The 26,203-nt window shown below is 42.2% G+C and overlaps 4 protein-coding genes across 7 annotated transcripts; 3 read left to right on the top strand and 1 right to left on the bottom strand.

Moving 5' to 3' along the window:
• The first annotated feature begins 1,061 nt into the window (after positions 1-1,061).
• On the top strand, positions 1,062-10,784 carry zgc:158689 (uncharacterized protein LOC791177 homolog). Of its 2 annotated transcripts, XM_047599419.1 has the most exons (16): positions 1,065-1,478; positions 3,302-3,440; positions 3,566-3,641; positions 3,723-3,809; positions 4,434-4,495; positions 4,732-4,803; positions 5,021-5,158; positions 5,673-5,825; positions 6,253-6,429; positions 6,960-7,629; positions 7,717-7,927; positions 8,056-8,118; positions 8,424-8,592; positions 8,685-8,725; positions 8,877-8,939; positions 9,199-10,784. In XM_047599419.1, the coding sequence occupies exons 2-16, from the start codon at positions 3,393-3,395 to the stop codon at positions 9,269-9,271; spliced, it is 2,103 nt and encodes a 700-aa protein (XP_047455375.1). In that variant the 5' UTR covers positions 1,065-1,478; positions 3,302-3,392; the 3' UTR covers positions 9,272-10,784. The 2 variants fall into 2 exon arrangements, with proteins under 2 accessions (XP_047455377.1, XP_047455375.1); XM_047599421.1 differs by lacking the exon at positions 8,877-8,939 and having other exon boundaries at positions 1,062-1,478.
• A 1,978-nt stretch (positions 10,785-12,762) lies between these two features.
• On the bottom strand, positions 12,763-13,839 carry ndufa3 (NADH:ubiquinone oxidoreductase subunit A3). The gene is made up of 4 exons (XM_047598423.1): positions 13,755-13,839; positions 13,464-13,538; positions 13,063-13,140; positions 12,763-12,954 (listed from the first exon to the last, which is right to left on the bottom strand). The coding sequence occupies exons 1-4, from the start codon at positions 13,795-13,797 to the stop codon at positions 12,863-12,865; spliced, it is 288 nt and encodes a 95-aa protein (XP_047454379.1). The 5' UTR covers positions 13,798-13,839; the 3' UTR covers positions 12,763-12,862.
• An 18-nt stretch (positions 13,840-13,857) lies between these two features.
• tfpt (TCF3 (E2A) fusion partner) lies at positions 13,858-17,163 on the top strand. The gene is made up of 7 exons (XM_047598422.1): positions 13,858-14,023; positions 14,179-14,280; positions 15,324-15,446; positions 15,732-15,802; positions 15,889-15,958; positions 16,424-16,582; positions 16,717-17,163. Exons 2-7 carry the CDS (start codon positions 14,179-14,181, stop codon positions 16,789-16,791), a joined length of 600 nt encoding a protein of 199 aa, XP_047454378.1. The 5' UTR covers positions 13,858-14,023; the 3' UTR covers positions 16,792-17,163.
• An 827-nt stretch (positions 17,164-17,990) lies between these two features.
• cnot3a (CCR4-NOT transcription complex, subunit 3a) lies at positions 17,991-26,045 on the top strand. 3 transcript variants are annotated; one of them, XM_047598421.1, is made up of 18 exons: positions 17,991-18,146; positions 18,730-18,800; positions 19,003-19,070; positions 19,163-19,237; positions 19,314-19,403; positions 19,524-19,652; positions 19,809-19,904; positions 20,028-20,247; positions 20,331-20,464; positions 20,684-20,740; positions 21,043-21,973; positions 22,068-22,173; positions 22,300-22,441; positions 23,192-23,291; positions 24,046-24,244; positions 24,747-24,879; positions 24,956-25,081; positions 25,189-26,045. In XM_047598421.1, the coding sequence occupies exons 2-18, from the start codon at positions 18,776-18,778 to the stop codon at positions 25,285-25,287; spliced, it is 2,730 nt and encodes a 909-aa protein (XP_047454377.1). In that variant the 5' UTR covers positions 17,991-18,146; positions 18,730-18,775; the 3' UTR covers positions 25,288-26,045. The 3 variants fall into 3 exon arrangements, with proteins under 3 accessions (XP_047454377.1, XP_047454375.1, XP_047454376.1); XM_047598419.1 differs by having other exon boundaries at positions 23,192-23,300; XM_047598420.1 differs by lacking the exon at positions 20,684-20,740 and having other exon boundaries at positions 23,192-23,300.
• Positions 26,046-26,203: the final 158 nt, after the last annotated feature.

Here is a 26,203-nt window from a genome sequence, read left to right as displayed (position 1 = left end):
AAGTCATGTCTTCTTTTAGACAGATGAAGAGTTTAATATTGTAGCTAGACAGCGTTGGGATCTCATGGCTAAGATCAAGTAAAGGTACAACAGCGGTAAAAACAAGTTCATTCAGTAATTTTGCTTGTTACATGAATCCCTCAAACGTGATGTTTTTGTAATCCCTAATTCAAATATTTCTCAAAGCCCAATTATGAAGTTATTTTAAGTGTCAAAAAATTAAAGTACTTAGTACTTGTTGGTCCCACAGTGTTTCTGTAGTACATAAATTACTTTTATCATTTGTACATAAGCAGCAATTTGATGCTGTAAGTGGTTCAATACAGTCCATTCTTCCTATTTTATTAACTGCTAATTTAAATTTACAATACTAATTAGGACTAGATTTCAAATATAAAGTAGTAATACTAAATAGCTGTGGAAAATACATGGCTGTCATTCTATTGTAATTTATTTTTTGGCCAGTCAAAAGGAACAGCACATTCTTTACGTACTGACTAACTGAGCAGGTACAAATATTCTGCTTTGAGTCATTGTATTTAAATTTGTTGAGTTTTAGTTTGTTTGTTGACAATAAAATTTAAAGAAAGTACAACTAAACAATTGATCTACACAAAGCAAGATTAAAAAAAAAAAAAAAGAACAAGTAAAATTAGATAAGCTATTTTTGTAGTACTTATGTAAACCTACTCAGTTACACTTCACTGTTTGGAGACTTTTCCCACCACTTTAAACTCTCCTCTGCAGCACCTTTATTTCTCTTATCAACCTTTAATCTTCTGCTCAGTTTATTGCAGTAAATGAAAGGCCTGGCAGTGTCCATGCAGGGCCTCCTCCTCCTCCTCTGTCCTCGCTCTGAGAATGGGGAGCAGGAATGTGCGATGGGCCGGGGGTATGTAGGCCAGTGATAGGCCTGCCTGTGCTGCTCTGTCTTTGGCTTAAAAAGTTCAAGTCATTATTCTCCTCCTGCTGCTATTCAGACGAGGTCCCGTTGGCTCATTGTTATTCTGCCTGAGTGAGAGAGGGAGACAGAGAGAGGCAGAGGCAGTATGGGAGGCTGACTGTGGTTTCCAACGGCAGGGAGCTGGTCGCACTGGTGGTGGTGGAGGTGGTGGTGGTGGTGGTTTTCTGGCCGGTTTCTGCGGGCGTGAAGGCATGTCGGTAATCGGCTCAGTAATGAGGAAAGGTACTGAACAGCACCGAACATCTGACCCCGATTCCTGGGAGTAAAGCGAGGCAGAGAGAGGAGAGGAGAGGAGAGGGAGAAGCTGTGTGAGAGAGGAAAAAGAGAGGGCCATGTGAAAAAGGGGTGGAGGGGAGTCGAGATTTAGTGCTCTGCTGGATGAAACAACCCCCCACTAACTAACGGAGAGGGAAAGTAGCCTAATGGGAAGAAAGGAGGGGGTGTTATACTGTTCATTAAACACTCAAAGACGCGCAGGAAGCCTTTATCGTTTCCCACAATGAGACCTGAAAAGGTATGTAACTTGTTCTTCTTCTTTTTTTAAGTAGCTGAATTATTAGTTACTGTTGCACAAAAGCTTGAGATCAACAGGTACCTGTTATTGGACTGTGCAGCCAGAGGAAAAAAAAATACTGGGGAGAAACCTCCACAGACAGTATTTATGTTTCCACTTTAAATCAAGCCTTGCATATATTTCTGTGAATTATTTGGACACTTCTCATGTGTGTTGGTCGGCTTAGGAGACTCCTGTATCTTTAATGTAGCTGAGAGGAGATGGTGTGGAAGAGAGAGGGGTTAATTTCGGGGCCCGAGCGCTGCTTTAGCTACAAGATCAAACCACAAATTGAGGTTTAGAGAAATGCAAGATGCACAACTGGGAGCATTTCACCTTTACACAAGACACACCCTTTAAAATGCAACCTTATGTGTTGATGTTGCATGCATTCTGTGAGCGTTTCAGTGATTTGGGCAGTGATGATAAGGCTTTACAGAAAATGCCAATTCCAATTTCTTTAAAGTCAATAGGCAGCTCTTGCCTCTTTTTCCTGAACCCCAAATATATATAAAAGTTCACAATCTCCATCAAAACAGAGAAAAGCAACAAATCCTCGTCATTCAGAAGTTGGAACTTTATATTTTTGCGTTATTTGCGCTAAAAAAATAAGACAGAAAAAAACAACAACTCAAACAAGCGAAATCTTCAAAGTTGCACATTGTTTTAAATTGTTTATACCCTGTTACGTTTGAAGAAATTCAAAGAGGCACATGAATGAACCTTCTGTATTAGTGCCCCAACCACCTGCAGACTTTTCCTGTTGCATCCTGAAACAAACAGCACTTTATTTCTTAAACTGGAAAATAAAAACTGAATCTATCCTGGTGGTTTGCGCAAATTTCAAGAGTGCGCACACTTACGAAACCCTGAACACTGATTAAAAAAATAAATAAATACAGAGCGAGCAAGGACAAAGTTTTCTTTCTTTATCTTGTGCTACAACACAATTTTTCCCTAACAAATTACAGACTTCACCGGGGCGGCCTTAATGAGCAAGAGAGTGGAAATGTTTTCTTTGTGTCATATAACATTAGTTGATCTGGGTCAACGTTCTCTCTGTAATCTCACTGCCATAACAAAGGAGGGCCGCGCAAAGGAAACCAAGTGAGTCTTTTTGCCATCAAATCCAGACTGGAAATCCTTTGACCCCACAGCAGTCCCCCTCTTGAGCGTTGTCTTTGCCGAGGAAACATTGATGTCGCGTGTTTATTCAGAGCTGTGACACCTGTGACTCAGACTGGAGGGGCCCATTGTTCTAATCTGAAATGGTATAACTCGCCTGGCACACGAGTCTTGGAGAAACATTTGGGTTGCCGTGTTGTGGAGCGATAATGTAGGAACTGGCAGCTGAACCACGGACGGGATCCTTGTGAAAATAACTCTGCTGCCCTCAGACAAAACCCAATATGATCCTCGTCACTTGTTGTGATGGCTCAGTGGCCTGAAACGTCCCTAAGCTCATTTAAATCCCACACTTCAATGCTTTTACAGTGATAATTCCCCCCCAAAAACACAGTATTAAGACATAAACATGTTGAAATGTTGATTGCAAGTAGAATTTTCCAGAGTAGTATTGATATTTGACGGACACACTGTGATTTCTACTAATTGTTTTTACCAAAGGACGTGACCTCTTTAAATTCAGTCCTTTTATCAAACCATTTATCCAAACCCCAGAGACTGTCACTACAGAATCATCTATGACAAACAAAATGTGTCAGGCTTGATTCAGTAAATGTTAGTTTTAATGAAGCGTTATATCTTCATCCGTTCTCTTTCAGGGGTTTGGTGTTTTCTGTAGAGCTTAGAGACGTGGAAACCAGGAGGACAAGGCAACACGCGGTGGAAGTGGAAAGTTCGGAGAATAAAAAAATGTCTCGAACCGACGAGGTCAACAAGATGACAGAAAATGTCTACAAGGTATGACCACGGTGAAATATTTGTCCGGTCTTCCCTCAGAGTGGACCCCGCTATAAACTATCCACAGGAACGTTCACCCGCTTTGTGAATTTAACCGTGACATTTGTGCGTATTGTTGCCGTCAGGGCATTTTGGACCAGTTCAACCCCAGTCTGAAGAACTTTGTGACCATGGGGAAACATTACGAAAAGGCCCTGACAGGTCAGTCCAACATAATTTATTAATTTATCCTCACTAAAGATGTAAGGATCATTTTTCCCTAAAGTTAGCTGTCTTCTTCAGGAGTGACCGTGGCTGCCAAGGGTTACTTCGACGCTCTGGTGAAACTCGGAGAGCTGGCGAGCGACAGCCAAGGCTCCAAAGAGCTGGGTGAGTGGGCGGCTGGTAGAGGAGGGCCGTCAGAAAACATAAGCATGACTTTCTTTTAGACCTAATAAAGTTTATAGAGTCAGTGTGGCAGCCGGGGGGGAAGTGGGGAAGCGGTCTGCATGCGTTGTTGAACGAGGAGATGAAGACAAGAGGCGGCGAGGAAATGCAGAGAGAGCGAGAGGCCGAGAACAGAGGGAAAGGGAGAGAGAAGGGCCATTGTTGGGAGATTAACAACACCACATGATCTCATTGTAATGCTGAAAACAGCGGGGGAGGCAGGCAGGAGTGTCGGAGGGCGAGATGCCAGCCACCACATACTACAGCGCTGTGTGGCCGAGGGACGGACTCATAGCTGACCTCCACTTTGTGAATCAGAAATTGTGTCAAAGCAGTGAGTTTATAACAGCTTTATGGGCCTGTTATCTGCGTTTGATGCCGGTGTCTCGCAGATCCATTTATGCTGATATATCGTTAGGCCACACACTCCATATATTAGCTCTCTTTACCCCTATACATTTTCAAAGGCTGAAGGTGCACTTTTCCAAATAAAAACAGGATATAGTTTAATTCAGACTGAATCATGTGATGCTGATGCCTTCGCTGCTGTGCTGCTCCTCTTCACAGGAGACACATTGTTTCAGATGGCCGAGGTCCACAGACAGATCCAGGTGCAGCTGGAAGACGTGGTAAGAGACCAGATATCAGCCTGATCAATTCATGCCTCTGTTATATAATCGCATGACGAGTGTCTGGGTGAATATTGGTGCCATGATGCATTGCACACAGCGACAGGTGCACGTTTATTACTTGATATGATGTAGCGGGCTGAGCTTTGCATCAGGAAGTGGGATGTTTAGATCAGGAGAAACTTGGACTTTCAAATGCTTTAAAAAAAATAAAAAATCCCTTTCTTTATTGACAGTTGAAGCTGTTTCACTCCGAGCTGCTCGCCCAGTTGGAGCAGAAGCTGGAGCTCGACATCAAATACCTCACAGTAAGTTAACACAGTCAAGCTGTTCAACTGTGCGTGAACCAAATGTTTTGCTTTTCATTAACGGTTAAGAAGGTAGAGATACATGCAGTGTATTTTTGCAGTATGGATTTTAAAAAAGGAAAACACTTCCCGAAGTTGGTTAAACTGCACTTAAAAATTTTGAATATTCATTTGATCAAATGCATCCGTCCCTGACCTATTTTTTCTTTTCTCGCAGGCCACCCTAAAGAAATATCAGAGCGAGCGAAGGTCTAAGTCTGAGTCCATCGAGCGCTGCCAGTCGCAGCTGAAAAAATTGCGCAGGAAGAGCCAGGGCAGCCGGCACCCCAACAAGTATGGAGACCGAGAGATGCAGGTGACTGAAGTTAAAAGACCAGGCGGAGTCAAACCAGTTACCTGTGACCCAAAAGCTGTGAAACAAGCGTGCCGAAGTCAGCCTGGCCTCTGTTATTTGAGAAATCCTTCAAATATACGTGGATCCTAAACATCTCACGCAGCATTACAGCATTACAGAATTACAGAAAGATTAAAGGACAATCTGCTTCAGCTGATTTTTCTGAAAACAAGGAACTCTGTGCAAAACCTTTTCTATGAGTGACATAAGAGGGTGAGAGGATTTGGGCAAGAGAGCGGGGGGAAGGGAAATCAAGGGTAAAAAGGTCACCACTGCAAAGGATAATTTTACGATTAGGATTTTATTATCATTTGGCAACAGGCAGGAAATTATGTCACATATTCCTCCAGGACTCCATGTTGTTCCTCCCTCCATACATTGTACATCAAAGGTCACGTTTTCTTGGAGGAATGCGCTCGTGATTAGAAATGCGATGTTTAGCTTTGCAGTAAAAAATCTCTTGCTGTTCCTTCAGTTTGTGGAGTTAATGAGCCGTCGTCAGGGCGAGCTGGACACGCTGGTGGCTGCGGGATACAAGTCTGCGCTCACCGAGGAGAGGAGGCGTTACTGCTTCCTGGTGGACAGACAGTGCTGTGTCACCAAACTGCTCATTAACTACCACTCCAAGGTGATCTGTTCACGTTTAGTCTGTCTCTTCTAACAACTCATTCACCACTGACATGTTTGTATGTGTAATCAAAGCCTGGCTGAGCTTATTCCTACTTAGTGTTGCACTGTTACTATTGATGACATTAGTATGATCCCATGTCACGATTCTGCAAAATACTACCCCAGAAATGTGTATTAATCCCTAGCTGAAAATAGTCCCCAACAAATGCATTATCTTTTTATGAAAAAAGGTATTGAGCAGCGGTTTTAGGAAATTATTTTAACAATGAAATTATATATTTGGGAATCAGTTTTTTAGGAGACATATTGAGGGTCTAACACATTTATTTTGGGTTTTATAACTTGTTGACTGTTCTAAAAAGAAGTAAAGCAATTATCAACCATTAACAATGGTTCTTATGTCTTTGCTGTTGGACACAATCCAGGTGAGGGAGCTTCTGTCTCAGAAACTGTCCTCTTGGCAGCAGTCGTGTTCTCAGCCAACAAAGCTCCCGGAGCGCGCTCTGAATCTGCTGCGTCACACTGCCCCTCAAAGCTCAGGCGCTGCTGGGATAGCCGAGGTCCTCCGTCACACCAAGCTCGGCTCCGCTCAGCCCGAACAGGTCAGATGCTGGTTACATATATATTATTATGTATATATTTTCTCATCATGTCTGCTCTTTGACTTGCTGAGTTTTCTTGAAGACCTTTCAACCAAATGCTGCAGCGTCTTCAGGTCTAAATGACTGGTGGGTTTTGTTTAGGAACATCTGCTGACGATGGCCACCTCAAACTCACATGAATGAGCTCTGATAATGACCCATTAGTCACCTGTTTGTTTCCATCCTGTTTTTCTTCCAATGCTCTGATGTTAGAGAACTGAGGCAGCTACTTGGATGAGTGGCGGGACGTCTTCAAGAAAACCCAACAAGTCCAGTTGGCTTTGCTTTCACTTCCTTATTGGAGAGTTTTGCTTATCAAAACAGAATTAAGGAATATAACAAAATGCTGATTGTTGAGTGATTGATAAAAGCTAAATATAGGATAATAAGTTGCGAGTTCATGGACCTACAGCAAATAAGAGACTTAATTACTTATAGGAGCTTTAACAGTGACTTCTGATAGTTACCATGATCTGTTCTTGTTTTCTCAGAGGCTCTCTGTTCAAGAAGTTCCTCCTCTGCTGAATGGAGACTCCAGTCGCTCCCAGCAGCAGCAGCAGCAGCAGCAGCAGCAGCAGCGTTCAGTCCCTTCCTCCTCCCAGAGCGACACCTGTCCTCCTCAGGGCTCCCCCCAGACTTTCCGCTCTGCGTCCTCCGTTGGAGGAGCCGCTGCTGGAGGTTCCTCACGAGCGTCTCCGCAGCACACGACCCTCAGCGCTTCGGCCAGCCCCCTCCCTGACAGCAGCGCCAGCGGCAGCGGGAGCGCCAGCCCCGCCACATCCACTCCCACCACGTCCGGCGGCTCAGCCCAGCAGAGCTCTCTCCTCCTGGCCGCAAACACGTCCAACCTCTCCCCCAGCCTCATCCCCTCCACAGTCATGTCTCTCAGCCAGCTCTCTCCGCCCGGCAGCTCCCTGCAGGGCATGACCCTCCCGATCCCCCACAGCGCGCCTCACAGTCCTCCGCTGCCCCACAGCGCTCCTCTCTCCAGAGCCATGACTCCAGTGCAGCTACTGCACCAGCAGGTGGGACCGGGAGGAAGCAACACTTTGTCTCCGTCTCACAACCCCTGGTTGCTGAAGACCACTGAGATGTGTGCTACTGCAACACTCCCGCTGCCGAGGAGACCTGTCAGTGAAATGAGGCTGGGTGGCTTTCAGGGTGAGATCTGATGAAGTACGACAGGTTCGTTTGGGTCGTCACCCCCGACCCTCTCTCCTCATTTCATTCTTCTGCTCCTCTGCTCAGGCTCCAGTCTCCCCAGGATGCTGCCTCTGTCTGGACCAACACGAGTGGAGGCCATGTTTCCTCACACCCCTGGAGCTTCAGAGGGTGGCGGAAGTGGAGGCGGCGGGGGCGGGGCTTGCTTACTGCACTTCCTGCCCGGCGATAACATCACTCTGCTCATCTCTGAGCCCAGGGACGGGTGGCACTACGGTCAAAATGAACGGACTGGACGGTGAGATTTATAACCCGCTCCCTCAAATTTAGAACATATTAGAAAACTACTGACGATCAACTTACTGTCTTCGTCACAGCTTGTCTCGCTTTATTTGTTATTACATGCAGTGAAATTTTCCTTCACAGGAAAGGCTGGTTCCCTTTCTCATACACTCAGCCGCAACACAGCAAGATGGATCCCCTCGGGAGGTAAGACAGCAAATCATTCATCCATCCTCAGTCATTTTAAAACTTCATCTGGTTTATTTACTCTCCTTTCCATCTTCAGTCTCCATGATCAAAATATTGTTCCTGCCAGACACACAGAAAGTTACACTGCTTCTCTTTCAATCTTTCCACCGCCTTTTCCCAACCAAGTCCCTTCACTTTCCAACATCCACAGCGCTGCTGATGAATTTACACAGAGTCAACATTTCTCCACTATCAGTGTGTTTCCCTTATCTTTTTTTTTTTCCTGTGAATTCGTTCCTCTCCGTCTGTGACCTTCCGCATAGCTCGCTCTTCCTATCTAAAGCTAACAGCACCAGCACCGGACAGCTCGACAAACTGGGATCCCCGGGTCTCCCGGCACTCACCCCTGAGTCGGAGGAGGAGCGCTCCCTTCCTCCCCAGAGGGTCAGCACCTTCCGCCCGCGCCCATACAGCATGGCCGACAGCAACAAGGTCAGGAACACAAAACTGTGGGAGCAGGTCGACGCCTAGGGTGAACGTTAGGGAAGAAATGGGGAATAAGACGTCTCCTCTTTCTTCTACAGATCACCTCAGACTTGGCCTCTCCACCACCTTCTCCAACCAGGTACGTTTAGAACTGAAGGAGCAACTCACCAAATTCATAGACTATGATATATAAATTTGAAAACTGAATGTTTACGTTGGTTCTAGAGGAGCTGTATAAAGTCTGTGGGTTTGGCTTTGGGACTGAACATAAACCTTTTGTTGCAAACTAGGAGCATGGAGTTAGATAAACTCATGTTTACCAGGAAAAAGGACCAAAAGAAAGAAGTTATCAGGTATTTATGGAAAGTCTTTCTGGTGACTGATTGTTAATTTGAATCCAGCCTTTAGGATGGCACTGATGGTTGGTTTTTGATCCAGGCTGAAATATCCCAACAATCACTATGAGTCTCTCCCTTTGACTGCTGTCATGGAGCACGATGGTTCCAAAGTGCAGCCTTACAGGGCTGCTAGCTAGCTAATCATGTTATTTTTGCTTCATGTTTCTTGCATTTCCAACTGAGGCGTTCCATATGTATCGTTTCCTCCTTTCAGGCCCAACCCATTTGCCCACGTGCGACTCAGAAAAACTGTCACCAACGATCGCTCTGCTCCCATCATCGAGTGAGTCTGTTGATGCTGCCGCTGCAGGAATCCTGATCTCCGCTCTCTGGCTCATCAGTCTATGAGGCCTCACAGCACACTGACTCATGATGACTTTTTTTTTTAAATAGTACTTTGGAAGTTCTGTTTCTCATTTAATCAAATATAGCTTGTGTCTTATGTGCAGGAACAGGGCACGTTTTTAAAAACCACATATAAATGGTTCATATGTAGAGGCTAATCTGTTCTAAATGTGAATGCAGTCCTTTCAAATTTTAGGTTATTAGGAAAAAAAGAGACGACCACTGTAATGTCCGTGAGAAAATGAGGGCATGAGGGTCGTTCTTAGCTTAGCGTTTGGGATCAGCATACTGTACCGTGCTCGTCCAGAATAACTAACATGTATAAATGTGTTTCTTGATTATTTTTTGGTTATTCTATCTGTGCCATATTCAAAAAGGTTTTCTGTCTTCAGCCGATTTAGGGACTGGATCCTAATAGCAGATTGTGCACTTTTACCTTAATGAAGTGTTTACAGGAAGAAGACAGACTCCTTTTCAGCTACAGTATTGTATTTTTTTTTTTTTTTAGAGGAGCTGCCATATTGGTGCAGTTTCCTGGTTTCAGTGAAAATGAATGAGCTTTTAAAGTTATTAAAAGTATCTTGTTTATTTTAAAACGTGACTGTTTGGGTGAGATACAGGCACACTCAGTTATTTTTGTGTCACTTTTGTTTTAGTTATTGTTTGAATGCACAGGTTCTTTTCTGATATATCTTATTTTTATGCCAGTTAACGCCATCCATTCTGCTGCTGTGGAGTTATATATTAGTAATTATAGATCATTTACTTTAACTCTTTACCCTAAATACAAAGATTAAAACGACATTGTACCTTAGTTTTGATTATGCGATTAAAATACAGAACAACAAAGCTCATAGACTTCACAAACTGTGAACGTTAATATTTGAACGTGTGGATAGTGGCATCATTGAAAGAAGTGCTTTTATAGAAAGTAGTATGGTTGCGGAGGGTTTTACGTCTAAAGAATGAAAGATTTGCATGTTTAGTCTTCGGATTTGATGTCTTCTTGATTCCCTTTCAGTCCCAAATCTAAAGCTATTGAACATCTAGGCTAGTTGATTGTAGTTTTGTGTTCACCAATCAGACTGAGCTGAATCTTAGAGAGATGTGAAAGCCAAGACAGACGGCAGTTTTACCGTGGAAATGTACCTTTGAAAGTGATAAAGAAAGTAAACAGGAAGTTGAGCAACTTCTTCAGGCAAGTGTTCAGGGTAAACTAGAGACGTCCAAAGTAACATCCTCTAGCTCTGCGCTCCGTGTTGCCTCTAGCAGAGTGTACAGGTGAAATATTGTACATGTGAAAACTGAAATGGGTTTTATATTCCTGTTCTAACCACCTTGAGTTGCTGTGATCTTTTAGCACCTATAAATGTTGTAGAAATGGTTTCTAACAACATTTACCTTGTATTCCTTTGTGTAGTGTTGCATCACTAATAAAGCTCACTGGTAAACGATTGAACTTACACTCATTCATGCTTGTAAATAGAGCCAAAAACATGATTATATGACTTTTATTGAACTTCTTTTTAAAATAATATTTCACTGTGGTAGAATTTTTTCACTTTATTGTCATACGGACAGAGTCGCTGAGATTGGAAAACAGGTAATACACCTGCAACAATGAACACAAAATAAAACAATGTTTTGCCATCACTGCTTACTACACAGGCATGCGTGTGTTTTTCAGATGTAGTGTGTTACTCATCATGTGGAATTTAATTTTAGTGGCCGGTTTACAACCCAGCATTAGTGAACCATAAGCATAAGCATATAATGATGATAATAATAATAATAATAATAATAATAATGATAATAATAATAATAATAATAATAATAATAATAATAATAATAATAATAATAATAATTAGAAGGTGACACAGATATGACAGAACAAAATGAGGTGGTAATGTGTATGAGGGATAAAAATGACATAAAGCTGATTAAAAAAAGACTTTCTATTACATATTGTTGATTTATAATGTGTGTTTAAAAAAGAGCATAATGTTGCTAGTTTGCTTAGTAACTGATTAACATATATAATAGCCGTCCCCTTCTTGTCACTCGAATGAACAGAAGTGCAAAACTCTTCTGCTAAAGTGAAACATTGTTTGAACACTAGACATAAGTTTATTGAGCCTGTGATTCTGTGCAAAACAAAGCAGCATGTAAGTAGACGGACAGACTGTTGGATCAGTATGCTGTGGTGAAGTATACTGCTGAATATTGACATGTTGAGAAATAAAAGTTCTAAGATTTATTCCCCCATTGTTGATGAATGTGTTTGTGTTTTAAATACATTTTACTGTAATTTTATATGCACTGTTCTGTTGAAGTGACTATCACCGACTGTCTTATTGTCAGTGGGTGGAATATATTAGACAACAAGTGATCAATTTGTCCTCGTACTCAGTGTTAGAAGCAGCGCGATATTTGGGCAACTTTGAAAAGGGCTGAACTTCGATGGCTAGGTGACTGGGTCAGATCATCTCCAAAACTAGTGGGGTGTTCCCAGTCTTCAGCGGTCCACAGAAGGAAAGTGGAAAACAGACAACACGATTAGACACGTGCAGACAAAGATCTGTGCTTCACACGTGAAGGCTGACACATGTGGCCCCATCCTACAGACGAGCGGCTGTAGCTCAGATTGCTGAAGAAATTAATGCCGTTTTTCAAGGTGCTGACGTGGCATCCAAACTGTGCTGGAAAAACAAGTCAGATTGATGGAAGCGCTTTATGTCGCAACTCGCAGATCTTCCAGGATCTGCTGCTAAGGCCTTGGTGGCAGATACCACATTACATCTTCATGGGTCAGAGCTGTTTGAAGAGCACAGAGTGAGCGGACACAATATTAACTGGTGCTCATAACATCATGGCGGACTGGCGCATGTATTAGATAGTATCTTGTGTTCAATTTGTGTATTTGTGTTTCTCTGAAGGCTTTTGCACAGCACGTCTCTTGCAGTAGACTGATGCTGGTGTGACACGGTTAATCTGATTCCAGCTTTTTCATACTAAGCCTCCTCTAAAGGATCAGAATTGTGAAGCTTAGTTTCAACTCTCCTGAGCTGCTCACAAAAATCTAACAGTAACTTTAACCCCTGAGCTGTGTTTTTTGACAGAAGAAAATATTTTTTGCCCCTTTGTTGCTGTTCAAATCTAACGTATACAATTTGTCCCATTTAAAGGTAAGTTTCAACTTCATGTACACCTCTACAAAGCATGACCAATTCTAGAAAATAAATGTTTATCAGCTTAGCTTTAAGTTTATTTGTACATTTTAGATCAATAAAAACTTGTCATTACAAGTAACAATATTACATATTATCACATTACATATTGTCTTAGGAATTATGCCATTTCTGAAATGTACAGCTGACGATATAATGTACTGTTATCAATCTAAACATATTAAATGAATCCAATTGATGGAAAGTAGATTTAAATAGAACCTTTATTGTGAGACACTGACATCGGAGCAACTGACAGACATGAACAAGAGGGGAAACACAGGCGTCGACTGTGACCATGGGAAGTTATAGATTTTTAAACCAATCCAAGTTCCTTCCTTTTGGCTCGGTTGGATGTGCAGGAACATCGGGCATATTTCCATCATCTCGCACAGGAACTGCAGTTAGTAGAGAGATAGTTGGTTAAACAGATGCTGAAGACGGACGACATTCAACAACACTCAAACAGACAACCTGAATATAAAATGAACAAGATCACTGTTTACCTGGGTAGTTGTATGGCACAATTTTGTTCATCTTTGATGTATACTTTGTGTAGGGGCTGATGAATGGAATCAATGCACCTGAGGAAACAACATTTTCTCCACTTAGAATAATATATCTATGGGCATAATGTGACTAGACCGATCAGTTGATGACAGCAGCTCAGAAAAAAAAGACAAGAGATAACACACTTAAATAGTGCTCTGAATTAACAGTCAAGTTATTGTATACACTTATACTGAGGCTCCAACAACAGTAGACACAAACACCTCAACCTCCACAGCCAGTGGATTTGTATTGACCATGTATCTTGCTACCATGGTATTCGTTAGCATTTCGGATTTCCAAAGCCTGTTTCCCTTTGTTACGTTTTTGTCCTAAATGTAGGAAGCTGATTACTCACCCAACAACCCCATACCGCAGGAGACAACGATTACAGGCTCCTTATTCCACGCATTCTTCAGGAAAGCGCCGATTCCTGCAGCGAAAAAAACCCAAGTTAGCTAACATTAGCAACATATCCAAGGTCACGTTTCTCGTTTTATTTCGAATGGATATAATTGTGTTAAATTCATTCGAGGACATAATTGGCGCACTTTTGATTATTTAGCGCATTTGTGAATGCTAGCCGAAGCTCTCAGTAAAGCTAACATCACTCTTTAGAGGTACATAAGGTGACAAAATATAAGCATACCTGCCATATTGTCTGGTGTACTTCCAGCCGAGAAGTGGCTCATGGGAAATGTAGTACAGGCAGAGTGACGTAGAATAGCTGCGTCCGTCGCGCGTAAACATTAGGTTAACAACAAGAGTGGGAAGAGAAGCAGCTCCCGTGGTCTTACGTTTGATTTCAGTCTCTTATTATCTCCGCGGATGTGCTTAACTAACTAATAACACACGTTTATACTGTCTGTGGTTTAGTTTGACTATGAAAGAGTGTTTTTGGACCGATTACTCTGAAATGTAAGTACGATAATATACCAGAAATAAGCATACGTTTACAATTCATTAACACAATTTCTAACTTTAATAAGTTGTTAATGTTAAGTTTAATTATTAATGACTGGGTAACTATTTTATATATATATAAAAATGTAACGTAGAAGCTTTCTCTCCAGATGATGGAGGATTTCTCTGGTTTGGCTCTGCCTCCTCTGTTTGGAGGACACATCCTGGAGGCAGAGCTGGAGCCTGGTGGTGTGGAACTAGGACCAGGAGAGGTAAGGTTAATGAATCTGGTACTAATAATGTTTATGTGAATGACTGGCAACATCTGGTCACTAGTCAGGGCTAACCTAAGCAACAGTGCCATCAGACAGTACTCGTGGTGTATATGCACCAATACTGCCAGTTTTAATACAAGTAAAATAGTATATTTATATTGATCTTAAGAGCTTTACCTTTAAATAAAGGAGCTCCAGTCTAAATAATGGATGTCAAATTAAAACATGAACAGCACTGTATCACATTTCTGCGCTGAATAATAATTATCTATCTATAGAATGCTTTCAAAAATATAAATAATATGAATAATTATTTACAAAATGCAAAGTGAGCGAACTAAAGAAAGATCTAGGTCACATCCATATTTGCCTTCAAATCAGCATCAGTCCTTATAAGTACACAGGATTTTGTAAGATCAGATGAAAAACACCTCTGATATGGAAACAAGGTCAAGCGACTCAACTATGCACAGAAACATAGGAACTGGGGTGCAGAAAAATGAGTCAAAACCTGAAATATTTGGCTGTAGCAGAAGGCAGTTTGTTCACTGAAGGGCTGGAGAGAGGTACGATAACGAGTGCCTGCAGACAACCGTGAAGCATGGTGGAGGTTCATGTAGGTTTGGGGCTGCATTTCTGCAAATGGAGTTGAGGATTTCGTCAGGATTCAGTGCTGAGAAATACAGCTTCATCCATCATACAGTACCATCAGGGAGGCATATGATTGGCCCCAAATTTATTTAGCGGCATGACAACGGCCCCAAACATACAGCCAAAGTTATTAAGAACTATCTTCAGTGTAAAGAAGAACCAGTAAAAAAAATAAATAAAATAAAAAAAAAAAATAAAAAAAAAAATATATATATATGTATGTATAACTGATTAAGACTCATAGAGACTCAGATTTACAGAAACTCAGCTTTATTGCAATAAATTCAACAACAGACATTTTTTTCAGAATGATCCTCTAGTACCACTTAAAAAAAAAAAACTTTGTGTTTTAAAAAAAACACATACAGAGAAAATGTCTTTATCTTAAGGTGGAACTGGGCCCAGGAGGCAACGAGCTGCTTGAGAGCACAGCACAAGAAGATGAAGAGAGAAGGGCTCTGGATAAAAGAAAATACTTGGCTCTGAACAGGAGATGCAAAGACATTGAACAGGTGTGTGAGCGTGCATATATGTGTGTCATTTTGCACACACTTCCTGTGTGTGTGTTTTGGAAAATGCGCAAGCAAGTGAAACTTGAGCCAGTGACATTAAGCACTTGATTTCTGTTTTGGAGTTACATATTTTGTAAACCAGTCTCTATTTTGGGTATGTTTGAATCCAAATATTCTTTTTTTCTTTACATTTTAGGTATCAAATGATACCTAATGTTCTCTGTTCTGAGTCTGACTTTAGTACTGTGACTACGTCTGTAACCACAATGCACGTGTTCTGTTCAGGTAAATCAGAAGATCCTCGGTCGTCTTCACCAAGTACAGAGAATTACACGACGTTTAAAGAAAGAAAGACGGTATACACCTTCATTATAATAAATGAATTACATTTTATAAGACATTTCCCGCCTGATGGCTCACCTGATCTTCTGTTCGCCCTCAGGTTTCTCATGAAGACGTTAGATGCTCATGGGGATGATTACAGAAATGCGCAGCTCACTATACTGCTTGAGGTAAGAAGCAACAGAGAGGTTAAGATACATGTGATATATTTAAAAGAGGAAAAAAATCTGTTCAGTTAATTAGAATGTAGTTCAATCTTGTCTGGCAAACTTTGTACCTGGATGGGACAGTATTTTGATATCGCTCCACATTTCCTCACCACAATAATACGATGGAAATCCACATAGAATTTATGCATCACTTGAATCCATACAACATAAACTAGTTTTACAATAGCATTGAACTTGTTTGGTGGTCCCAGATCAGTCCCACTGATTGCATAATATAAAACATGAATTTTAAAGGAGATACTGCTACCAGTTTGATTGTCACAAATTAATTAACCCAAGTACTTTTGACAATCGCAGCCCATTTACCTGCTTTTCCTAAATTAGTTTGATTTCATTTACCAAGGTAAAATAAAATAAAAATAAAAATAAATTAAAAATTAATAATGCAATTGGAACTTGTTTCAGGATGAGTCTGGAGTTAATTTAGACCCGGCTGCTGGAATGGAAGATGAAAAGCCCAATGGCGTGTCTGGTTCCACTTCGTCTGCAGTGTTGCACAATGCAGCTGGACCGAAAAAGAAGAGGCACCGAATTCCTCGGCAAGAAAAGGATAAAGACCAACAGGTAGATGAAGAACTCCACCGACCTAGTCCTGTTCATGAAGGTGTATGCGTGTACGCATGGGTCTTTGACTAGGCCTTTAACAAGCATTTAGGGTTCTGACAGTAATTGATCATCTGTTTCTGCTTCTTTTACAGACTGAACCAGACATATCAGTGTTGGCAGAGGCGCAGTTTGGAGAAATGCCCAGCCCGACCTCTCTGTCTCACTGATCAATGCACTGCCCTGGATATCATAATGATGATGATAAGAGTGCCCAGTTTCTTAAACTCTTCGATCAATAATGCTGCCATTCATCATTCAGGCTTTGCACTATTTTTAGTTTTATATGAAGAGAGAGAGAGCACATTGAATTCATGTGAGGTGAAATTAGATTCACTTGATACGTTTGTTTTGTATATATTATCTTTAGTTTCATACTTTTTACCGACAGTTGGTGACAACATGTAATTATTACCTTTGCAGTGTTTGGACAACTGGGTTTGGTAAAAATGTGGCAGCACAGATACAATTGTAATCGGGTAGAGAACTAATTAATGTTAGCAGATAAGTCATTGTCAATATTAAAGTACTACACGCTGCTATTTATTTTGTTTTTTTATTTAAGTTGTTTTTCACTTTGACTTTACATTGACATGTAAAGTTCAAATACACAGTAAAATACGTCAGTTTTAGGTAGAAATAAAATGAAAAGTCTTTTTTTTTCTAAAACCTCAAAAAGCTTTTTCAAGTGAATGAGAAAAATCCAAACCTGTTTAAAGAATAAACAAATGCGAATATCTATACGGTCATGTATCATACAGACTCACTTCTCGATGCATTAAACTAGTGGACAAATAAGGTAACACTCCTGCACTAAATTTTAGCTTCATGGAGGTTACATTGCTCATCATTTGTATAAAATTAAAGAGAAAACTACTGATTCAACTTTGTTTTCATTTTGGAGGTTGTGGTTTGAGGTAGTATTGAATTGTGTTGTACCGACACATGTTCCTATTAGAAAAACCCTATTTTAGTCAATGGAAACACTTTTGTTTTTATTCAAACCAGCACCACAGACTACATCCTCCAAAATCATACATCATACAGCTGAATTTTCCTTGCCTTGTTTCAGGATAAACTGCACATTATAACAGTAATGTTATAAACGGTCATGAAGGGAGATTTAGTGCTCTGACTGTTACATGTATTAACTTTCACTAGTGTACCGTATGTATTGGCAACTGATTGTATGGGAAAATATCTAAAAAATGAAACACAATAATGTGAAACATCAGACACAGCTTTGGTCAGTGTCCATCACAATTCACGCTGCTGAACCAGTGGTTGTCCTCATTCCAGCGGATGTCGCGATGTGACGGACGTGTGCTCCGTCCAATCAGATCTCTCAGGTCGGGTTTAGGGCGGGGCCTAAAGGCGGAGGTGGGATTTTAGCTACCGTCCATCTTCAGCTACACTACAGTGAGCGAGCTTGTCGAAAAGAAAACACAATTTGGAAGTAAAGAAGACTTTCTGGAATTAGTTTTGGCTGTATTTGAAAAAAGACAAACGAAAGCCCATACCCTAGGTAAATGTCGCACACAAGTATGAATCTAGATTATCGGGTTGACCCAGTTTCCCTTTTTCCTAAATTTGGCTAGCTAAGCTGCTAGCTAGCATTTTTATGCATTAGCTAGCCAGACAGTTAGCCATATTAGTTAGCAGGTTTACGGGTTGAACGGATTCTATTATATTGTGACTTTCACAACGCAAAACCACCCTATAAAGGCTGTGTTGGACCCCAGAATACTGATGCATGTATATGAGATGAAACCATTAATGTGCTTGTTTAGAAGTGGGCCAGTAGGTAACCGAGCGAGCTGGAAGGGCTAAGCTACTGGCTACTATCAACGGTAGCTCGTTAGCCGGCTAATTTTAGCTGACAACCACGTCTGTCATATTGGTAACATTGTCCAGATGATTTACGTCCACGTTAATGTAACGATAGATAAATGTTCACGCCAAAGTTCAGGTTGGTTGTGGTTTCATTCTGCAAGGATAGTGTCACTTGTGCTGCTAACGTTAACTGGCAGTTGATGCCAGTTTCACTCTGGAGGGATTTTGTCTTTGCTTGCAGTGTGTATTGATGCACGTTTCGTTTCCTTACTTAGCTAACTTTGTGAGAGACGGAATGTGGACATTGTCGTAGTCAGAGCCATGGCTGACAAGAGAAAACTTCAAGGTAAGGATGGATGTTGTTGTTGAAACTGTTTCCAGTCACGTCGTACTGTATCGGTCACGCTGTCGAAACCTGCCATGTTCACAGAGACTGATCTCAGCTACACATGTTAATATTTTTAGATGTATGCATTGGATGTTTTTTGTGATGTTACGTGGATTTTTGGTCAGTGATGTTAAGCTACATCTTCTGTCCCTGTCTCTAGGTGAGATTGACAGATGTTTGAAAAAAGTAGCTGAAGGTGTAGAACAGTTTGAAGATATCTGGCAAAAGGTAAGAAATCTTAACATTAGTTTATTCTCTCTGTTGTAAGAGGTAATACTGTAAAACTCACAATGTCTCGTTTTGTTTTGTCCACATTTTAGCTACACAATGCAGCCAATGCAAACCAGAAGGAAAAATATGAGGCTGACCTCAAGAAAGAGATTAAAAAACTACAGGTGAGACAGATTAATAATGCCATGTCAACATATTCATAATTGAATTTGTGTTTTAATATTTTCTGTTTCTTCCCAGCGATTGAGAGATCAGATAAAAACATGGGTGGCCTCAAATGAGATCAAAGACAAACGGCAGCTAGTTGAGAACCGCAAACTTATAGAAACGGTATGGCTCTTCATTATATCGTTTCCAAGAAAGGATTTGTGGTGGTGAAAAAATTACTGAAGGAAACTGCTGCATTGAAGGTAAACAAGGCTCATGTGATTTTTCCTCCCTTTTTGCTAGCAAATGGAGAGGTTCAAGGTGGTGGAACGTGAAACAAAAACAAAAGCGTACTCTAAAGAAGGCTTAGGACTCGCTCAGAAAGTGGATCCAGCTCAGAGGGAAAAGGAGGAAACGGGACAGTGGCTAACAGTAATAAACCTACTCATATTTACACATTTACTTATTTTTCTATTACAAAAAACCTGCATAATTTGCAATTGAACTGAAACTATTTTTTTTTTTTAAAAATTGTTCCAGTGTGTTTTCATTAACACTCTTCATTTGTGTCTTCTTCCTCATCTGCAGAATACAATAGACACTCTCAATATGCAGGTGGATCAGTTTGAAAGCGAAGTGGAATCTCTCTCAGTCCAGACGCGAAAGAAGAAGGGTGATAAGGAGGTACGTCCTCCCATCTCATTTCTACAGCATCTGAAAAATACCATTCTTCCCGTGTATACATAGTGTAATCTGGTAATTCTGCTAAATGATGCAAACCTCATACTCGTCTCTTCTCTCTTTCAGAAGCAGGATCGTATTGAGGAGCTCAAGCGGTTGATCGAGAGACATAGATTCCACATTCGCATGTTGGAAACAATTTTACGAATGCTGGACAACGACTCTGTGCCAGTGGATGCTATCCAAAAGATTAAGGATGATGTTGAGTACTACATTGATTCCTCCCAAGATCCAGACTTTGAGGAGAATGAGTTCCTGTATGATGACTTGGACCTCGAAGACATCCGTGAGTAGTGTGGACGATGGTTGTATTTGTTCAGGTGGACAGAATGACATCTGACACCGTCCCCGTCTTGTCTCTCTTTATAGCTGCAGCATTAGTTGCAACTTCTCCATCAGGTCAGGGCAACGTGGAAGATGAGATGTATCTCCACTCTAGCAGCACTCCCACTTCCACCACCTCTTCCTCACCCATCCCTCCATCCCCAGCCACTTGCACTGCTGTAAGTTCCCGTCTTTGTATTATAAACACATTCATTATGGGTGTTAAAGGGATTCGGGGTTGAAAAAGTACTTTCTGATTCAATTTTGCACATAACCTTTCTTTTTAAGTTTGCATTTGGTTAACCCTTCTACAAGCCCCAGTGTATAATCCACTGGCTACTATGCTGAATCAACAATTTCAAAAGTGGATTGTCATATCAAGGTATGTTCTCCTATAGGAGAACTCAGAGGACGATAAGAAAAGGGGACGGTCGACAGACAGTGAAGTTAGTCAGGTGAGAGGCTCTTAACTGTGCTGTGTCTGTAGATAAACAGTTTAGTGCAGAGCTCTTCACCCTTGGTCCTGGAGAGTCATGGTGGCTGAAGGGTTTTGTCACTCAGGCACTGAAATGGAAATGTTTTCTCTGTGGGACCATGGTTGGAGGCTTATGATTTAGTTTGTGTCATTTCCTGTATATTTGGGGCTCCATAGATCACAGTAAACTATGCTCCTCAAACATTTTGTACCTCTTTAACTGCCTGTTGGACAGTTTTGCTTGAGATGCCTCTCTCTGATGCCATCTGATGTCATTTACAGTCACCGGTGAAGAACGGCACACCATCTTTGCTATCTTCTTTCTCTTCCTCCACCACTTCTGGGTCCTCCTCATCCTCCTCCCTCGTGTCCATGGCGAGTGTTGTCGGAGGCATTCCCGCAGTTCCCACAAGCAGCAGTCTTATAGGAAGCTTCAGCAGTGCGGTGCAGCAACATCAGCCTCAACCTGCACAACAGCAACAACAATCTCAGCCGCCAAACCAATCACAGCAGCAACAGCAGCAACCACCTCAGACAAAACCTTCGGTTCCGTCAAACAACACCCCCAGTCCACCCAGCAACCCTCTTCTCCCAGCCTCCACTGCCCCTTCTCTTTCTACACCCAGCACACCCAGTTCATCAGTTCCCAACTCTCAGTCTCAGCCCTCTTCTGGGCCCGCCTCGGCAACCAGTTTAGGACTTGGGTTGGGGATGGGATTGAGTAAAAGTGGCATGACGGGGACCAGCAGTGCCAACCACATGGCAGGTTTGGGCCTCGGCGGCCACCCAACATCTTTAAACACAATGGCAGGGCTCATTTCGGGGTCCACGCCTGCCCCTTACGCTCAGGCAGCAGCATCAGGAGGCCTAGGTTTGAGTAGCACCACTCAGTCCAGCATTTCAGTGGAGAGCAGCACTTCCATCCCCACCTCTGGCTCCAGTGGAGTCACCACCAATGGGGCAGGGACGGGGCTTGGTTTGCTAGGCTCAAGCCCAGCCCACAGTTCGTTGAGTGGGAGTATTTTAGGTATGGTTCCTGGGCAAAGTGTGGCCCCCGGCTCCCCTCAGGTCCCTCCGAGCTCTGTCAGCACTACACCCGGAGTAGTTGGCATGATGGGAGGCAATGGAGGAAATGTGGGTGTGGTTGGAGGAGTAGGAGTGAACGCTGCTCCCGCTAGACCACCGAGTGGACTGAAGCAAAATGGAAGCACAAGTAGGTCTTCATGTCCATGTGTGACTATGTACTGGTTGTTTTCTATACTAATGCTCTTCTTCTTCTTCTTCTTCCAACTTCTCATTCACCTTAGGCTACAGTGCTGTGGTGGCAGAGAGCTCCACAGAATCAGCTCTAAGCACACCGAGCCAGTCACAAAGCAGCCAACCCTCATCTCTCAGTTCGTCAACCAGTCAGCCGTAAGTTATCTCATCTCAAACGTGACGTGTTTAAGAAAAGTCTTTAAACATAACATGTTTCTTCTTGATTTTTACCCGTAGTTGTTAACTTTGTTTTTCTGCTGTTCCCAACTCTACCTGATGCAGTATGGACAATGGTCCCAGTTTAATCACCTCCATCACCCTGCCTCCCAGCTCTCCGTCCCCCTCGTTCTCAGACAGCACACCCGGTGGAGGGAGTCTTCTCAACGGGCCCCATTCCTACACACAGGCCTCTGACGGCCTCAAGGTGAGTCACAGTCCACTTAGGTTAAAACGCAAGGTTAGAGTGAACTGTTGCAAGTTTTGTACACTGCTTGTACAGTAGTAAGGTGTCTGCTGTTAGGAGCCCTTCTCATCACTGACCAGTGCGATTATCAAACATTATAGCCTTACTTTACGTCATTCTTTGATGTAGATAACAGAAATATATCTTTGAGGTCCTAACTTACTGATTGTGCTGGCATGCACAGTTTTCAGGTTACTTTTGTCTGCTCAGAGCCAGGTTTGTACCAAACTCAGAAGCCTGCACTTAAACAACATAGCATTAAAATAGAAATCATGTCATGCAGAGATATTTTTGGCCCGATTAAAGGACATGGCTTGCTAACCAGAAAAGAAACAAAGAAGAAGACTGTGAAAGCTCAGGACAATCTGCTAACTCACATTTACGTCATAAGACATTTAAAATCAGATGAGTTTCTGTATTTTGTCTTTTTGGACTACAGGTAATCGATGCCTGTTGCTGGCTGTAGATACATACTGTTAGGAGGTGCTGTTCTTTTAGAGCTCAGAGGAGCAGGAAACACCCGACAGTTACTGACAAACTAGTTTCAATAGTTCTTGTTTTTTTTTTTATACATTTAATTTTTAAAGTCATTTGTTAAAATACCTTTCATTAACCTTGATTTTTAAATTCCCTGAAATGTAGTGTTTCCTCTCTCTTCCCGCTTGAATTCTTCTGTGCTTTCATTTCAAATCTACCTCGTTCCCTCCTCAGGCTCCTGAGCCGCTCAGTTCTCTAAAGGCGATGGCTGAGAGAGCAGCGCTGGGATCAGGTCTGGATGGAGAGATTCCCAACCTGCATCTAACGGACAGAGGTCGGAACGGTCAGACAAAGATCAGCTCACTCTTTTATACAGCCTTCAGGCTTTAATACTGTTTTACTCATGATGCGTACATTTTCATTTTATTTAGAGTGCAGTCACAGTCCAGGTTCGTCATTAGCTCAGGACCCAGTTTCTTGATCCTTGAGCAGAAAGGTTCCTCTCCCTTAATGCTGCCCTAAGGCATTTGCCCACAAATTACTCAATTACCTGAAATACAAATGCAGCAAAAGGTGTAATTTTTAAAATTTCTCAGTATATTAAAATCTGAACCACATGTCCATGTTACCAGAGCTGTTAAACTCATGTCCTTCTACCATAGCCCACAAACCCATCAATCACCCCTCATAGAACCTTGACATTTATTGACCTATATGATAAGACTTTCCTACACTTGAATCCTTTTCAGCCTCAATGCAGGTCAATCATGGCCACTGCAGCCTTAGAATAAACCGGTGGAGTTTTTACTCATCTGTAGCTTCAGTTTGAAATGCTGCTTTTCACATGGATAGTTACGACAACCACCTGAGACTGAGAAGTAAACGTATAACGTCAGCTGCTTTGTATTAGCTGTGAGAGGATTCAAGATATCATCGAGATACTCTAGTAACCTGTGATCAATGTTCTCATCGGCAGTGAGAAATCTGCGTTGCTTAATTATTCAGAAGAAGAAGAAAAGTGCAGGAGAAGATTTAGAGATTAACGCGTGAAACGGGTGAAGAACTGCTTCTGTCCTCTCGTCTTGCAGATATCTTCTCTGGTTCGTCTGCGGCGCCTGGCACACCCGCCACCACTCAGCCGTCCGTGTCGGAGGTCAGCATCCCCCCCTCGCTCGGGGTCTGTCCACTGGGCCCGACCCCGCTCCCCAAAGACCAGCTCTACCAGCAGGCCATGCAAGAGTCTGCGTGGACACACATGCCGCACCCCTCTGACTCCGAGAGGATCAGGTGAGGACATTTCTCACAATCAGCTCGAGATGACTCGACTAATCAGATCACTCTCACAGTAATTACACACATTTACTCGATAATTTCACACTGAATGAAATATTTGCAATTAACTGTTAACAGTGTATTATGTGTGATCATGTTAGCTGGAAAACAAAGAGACTGGATTTCATGATCTGACCTCTTTAACCAACAGTAAATTGATTCATTCAACAATTTCTTTGAAGACTGATTCAGTTTATACAAGATTATTGTCCAGAACCTCATCAGGGAGCCACACCACGGCACTAGGACCAATATTTGGATGATCTGGTGCAGCTTGCTGCCATAAATGCTTATTAGAAAAAAAAACAACAACCTCAAACAGGTTATTTGCAACTGATTTCCTGATCTGCATCATCAGCTGGGACCTGTGGGGTTTGAGCGCCGGGTTAGAGTCGGATCGTCCTCGTGGTAACAGTTTGATCGCTCGTTGATTTATCTGTCTTTTTCTACCATAAAGGCAATACTTGATGAGGAACCCATGCCCCACCCTGCCCTTCCACCATCAGATACCACCACACCACTCTGACTCCATAGAGTTTTACCAGAGACTGTCTACGGAAACTCTCTTTTTCATCTTCTACTACCTGGAGGTAATCACTCACCCCGTCCACTCGGTGTGTCCCTCTGTCTTCAGTACATATTAAGAGAGTCTTGTCTCTGTCTTAGGGCACCAAGGCTCAGTATCTGTCTGCCAAGGCTCTGAAGAAACAGTCGTGGAGGTTTCACACCAAGTACATGATGTGGTTCCAGAGGCACGAGGAGCCCAAGACTATCACTGACGAGTTTGAACAGGTGCGGCTTCACCACACTTTTCCATTTCCATTCACACTGAACCCGAGGACGTCCATATTTGTGGTCCCGGTTTATTAACGGTTCTTTCCACTCTGCTGTCCCTCCAGGGCACTTACATTTACTTTGACTATGAGAAATGGGGCCAGAGGAAAAAGGAGGGGTTCACCTTTGAGTACAGGTACCTCGAAGACAGAGACCTGCAGTGACGGACAGAGGGACGCAAAAGGACAGAGAGACAAAACGTGCTGCTGTTGACATTCCGAGACTGAACTCCAAACTGTGGATAGAGATTGTGATGTGTAGTAGAAACCCTCTCCTGAAACGGAGACTGGTGTCTGTATAGGCTGCATCTCAGCGTGAAGCCCTTGCTCCTCGTGTAGTGCTCTGCTTTTGGCGAAAACGCCCCATGGGTCCGATCAAAGGCACTGTGCTGCACGAGCGGGGAGGGTTCCCGTCGGAGATCTGCGTTTGTGCCTGTCTGTGTGCACACTCAGTATGTGGCATTAGGAAAGCCTACCCCGTGCATGTTTCTCATGTTTTTGTTTTCTTTTTCCGTTTCGACATGATTCTCTGTACCACCTACCCGACATGAGCCTGAAAGCCTTTGACTTGATACAAAACAAACCTTGGATTTGATTGTTAAGTAAAAACTGCCCATCTTGTATTTACTGTAATTTGGTGGTTTAGAATGGGGACGTACAGCGGACATTTAGTCATGGTGTGTAGGAACGGCTTCTTTTAAGACCCTACGATGCCTGTTGAATATGGTCACTATTGAAGATAGTGAGCGGTTATCAATAGTTTTATTGATATTGTCTTGGTCGATTAAAACGCTGATTGAGAGTGACCACAGGGCCTCTCCCTGTGACAGGGAAAGAGTCCTTATTGGACATGGATTAAATTGCTATGCAATTGAACTGGTCTCTGACTCCCTCTCTTTACAAATAAAATGTTTTTAAGTTAACCTGTCAAAGAAATTGCATTATTATGGCGCCATCATGTTTGTGACAAAATAATAAACTTGTAAAAATATCTCAAAAATAGGGTTTGAGAAATTAATTTACTCGATTCTTACTCCGCTGAGGAATTTTTTCATCCTCGATGCAAAAAGACCACGCTGAG

The sequence above is a fragment of the Mugil cephalus genome, chromosome 11, assembly GCF_022458985.1.
Source record: "Mugil cephalus isolate CIBA_MC_2020 chromosome 11, CIBA_Mcephalus_1.1, whole genome shotgun sequence".
NCBI lineage: Eukaryota > Metazoa > Chordata > Actinopteri > Mugiliformes > Mugilidae > Mugil > Mugil cephalus.
This window is presented reverse-complemented; position numbering and strand designations above follow the sequence as displayed.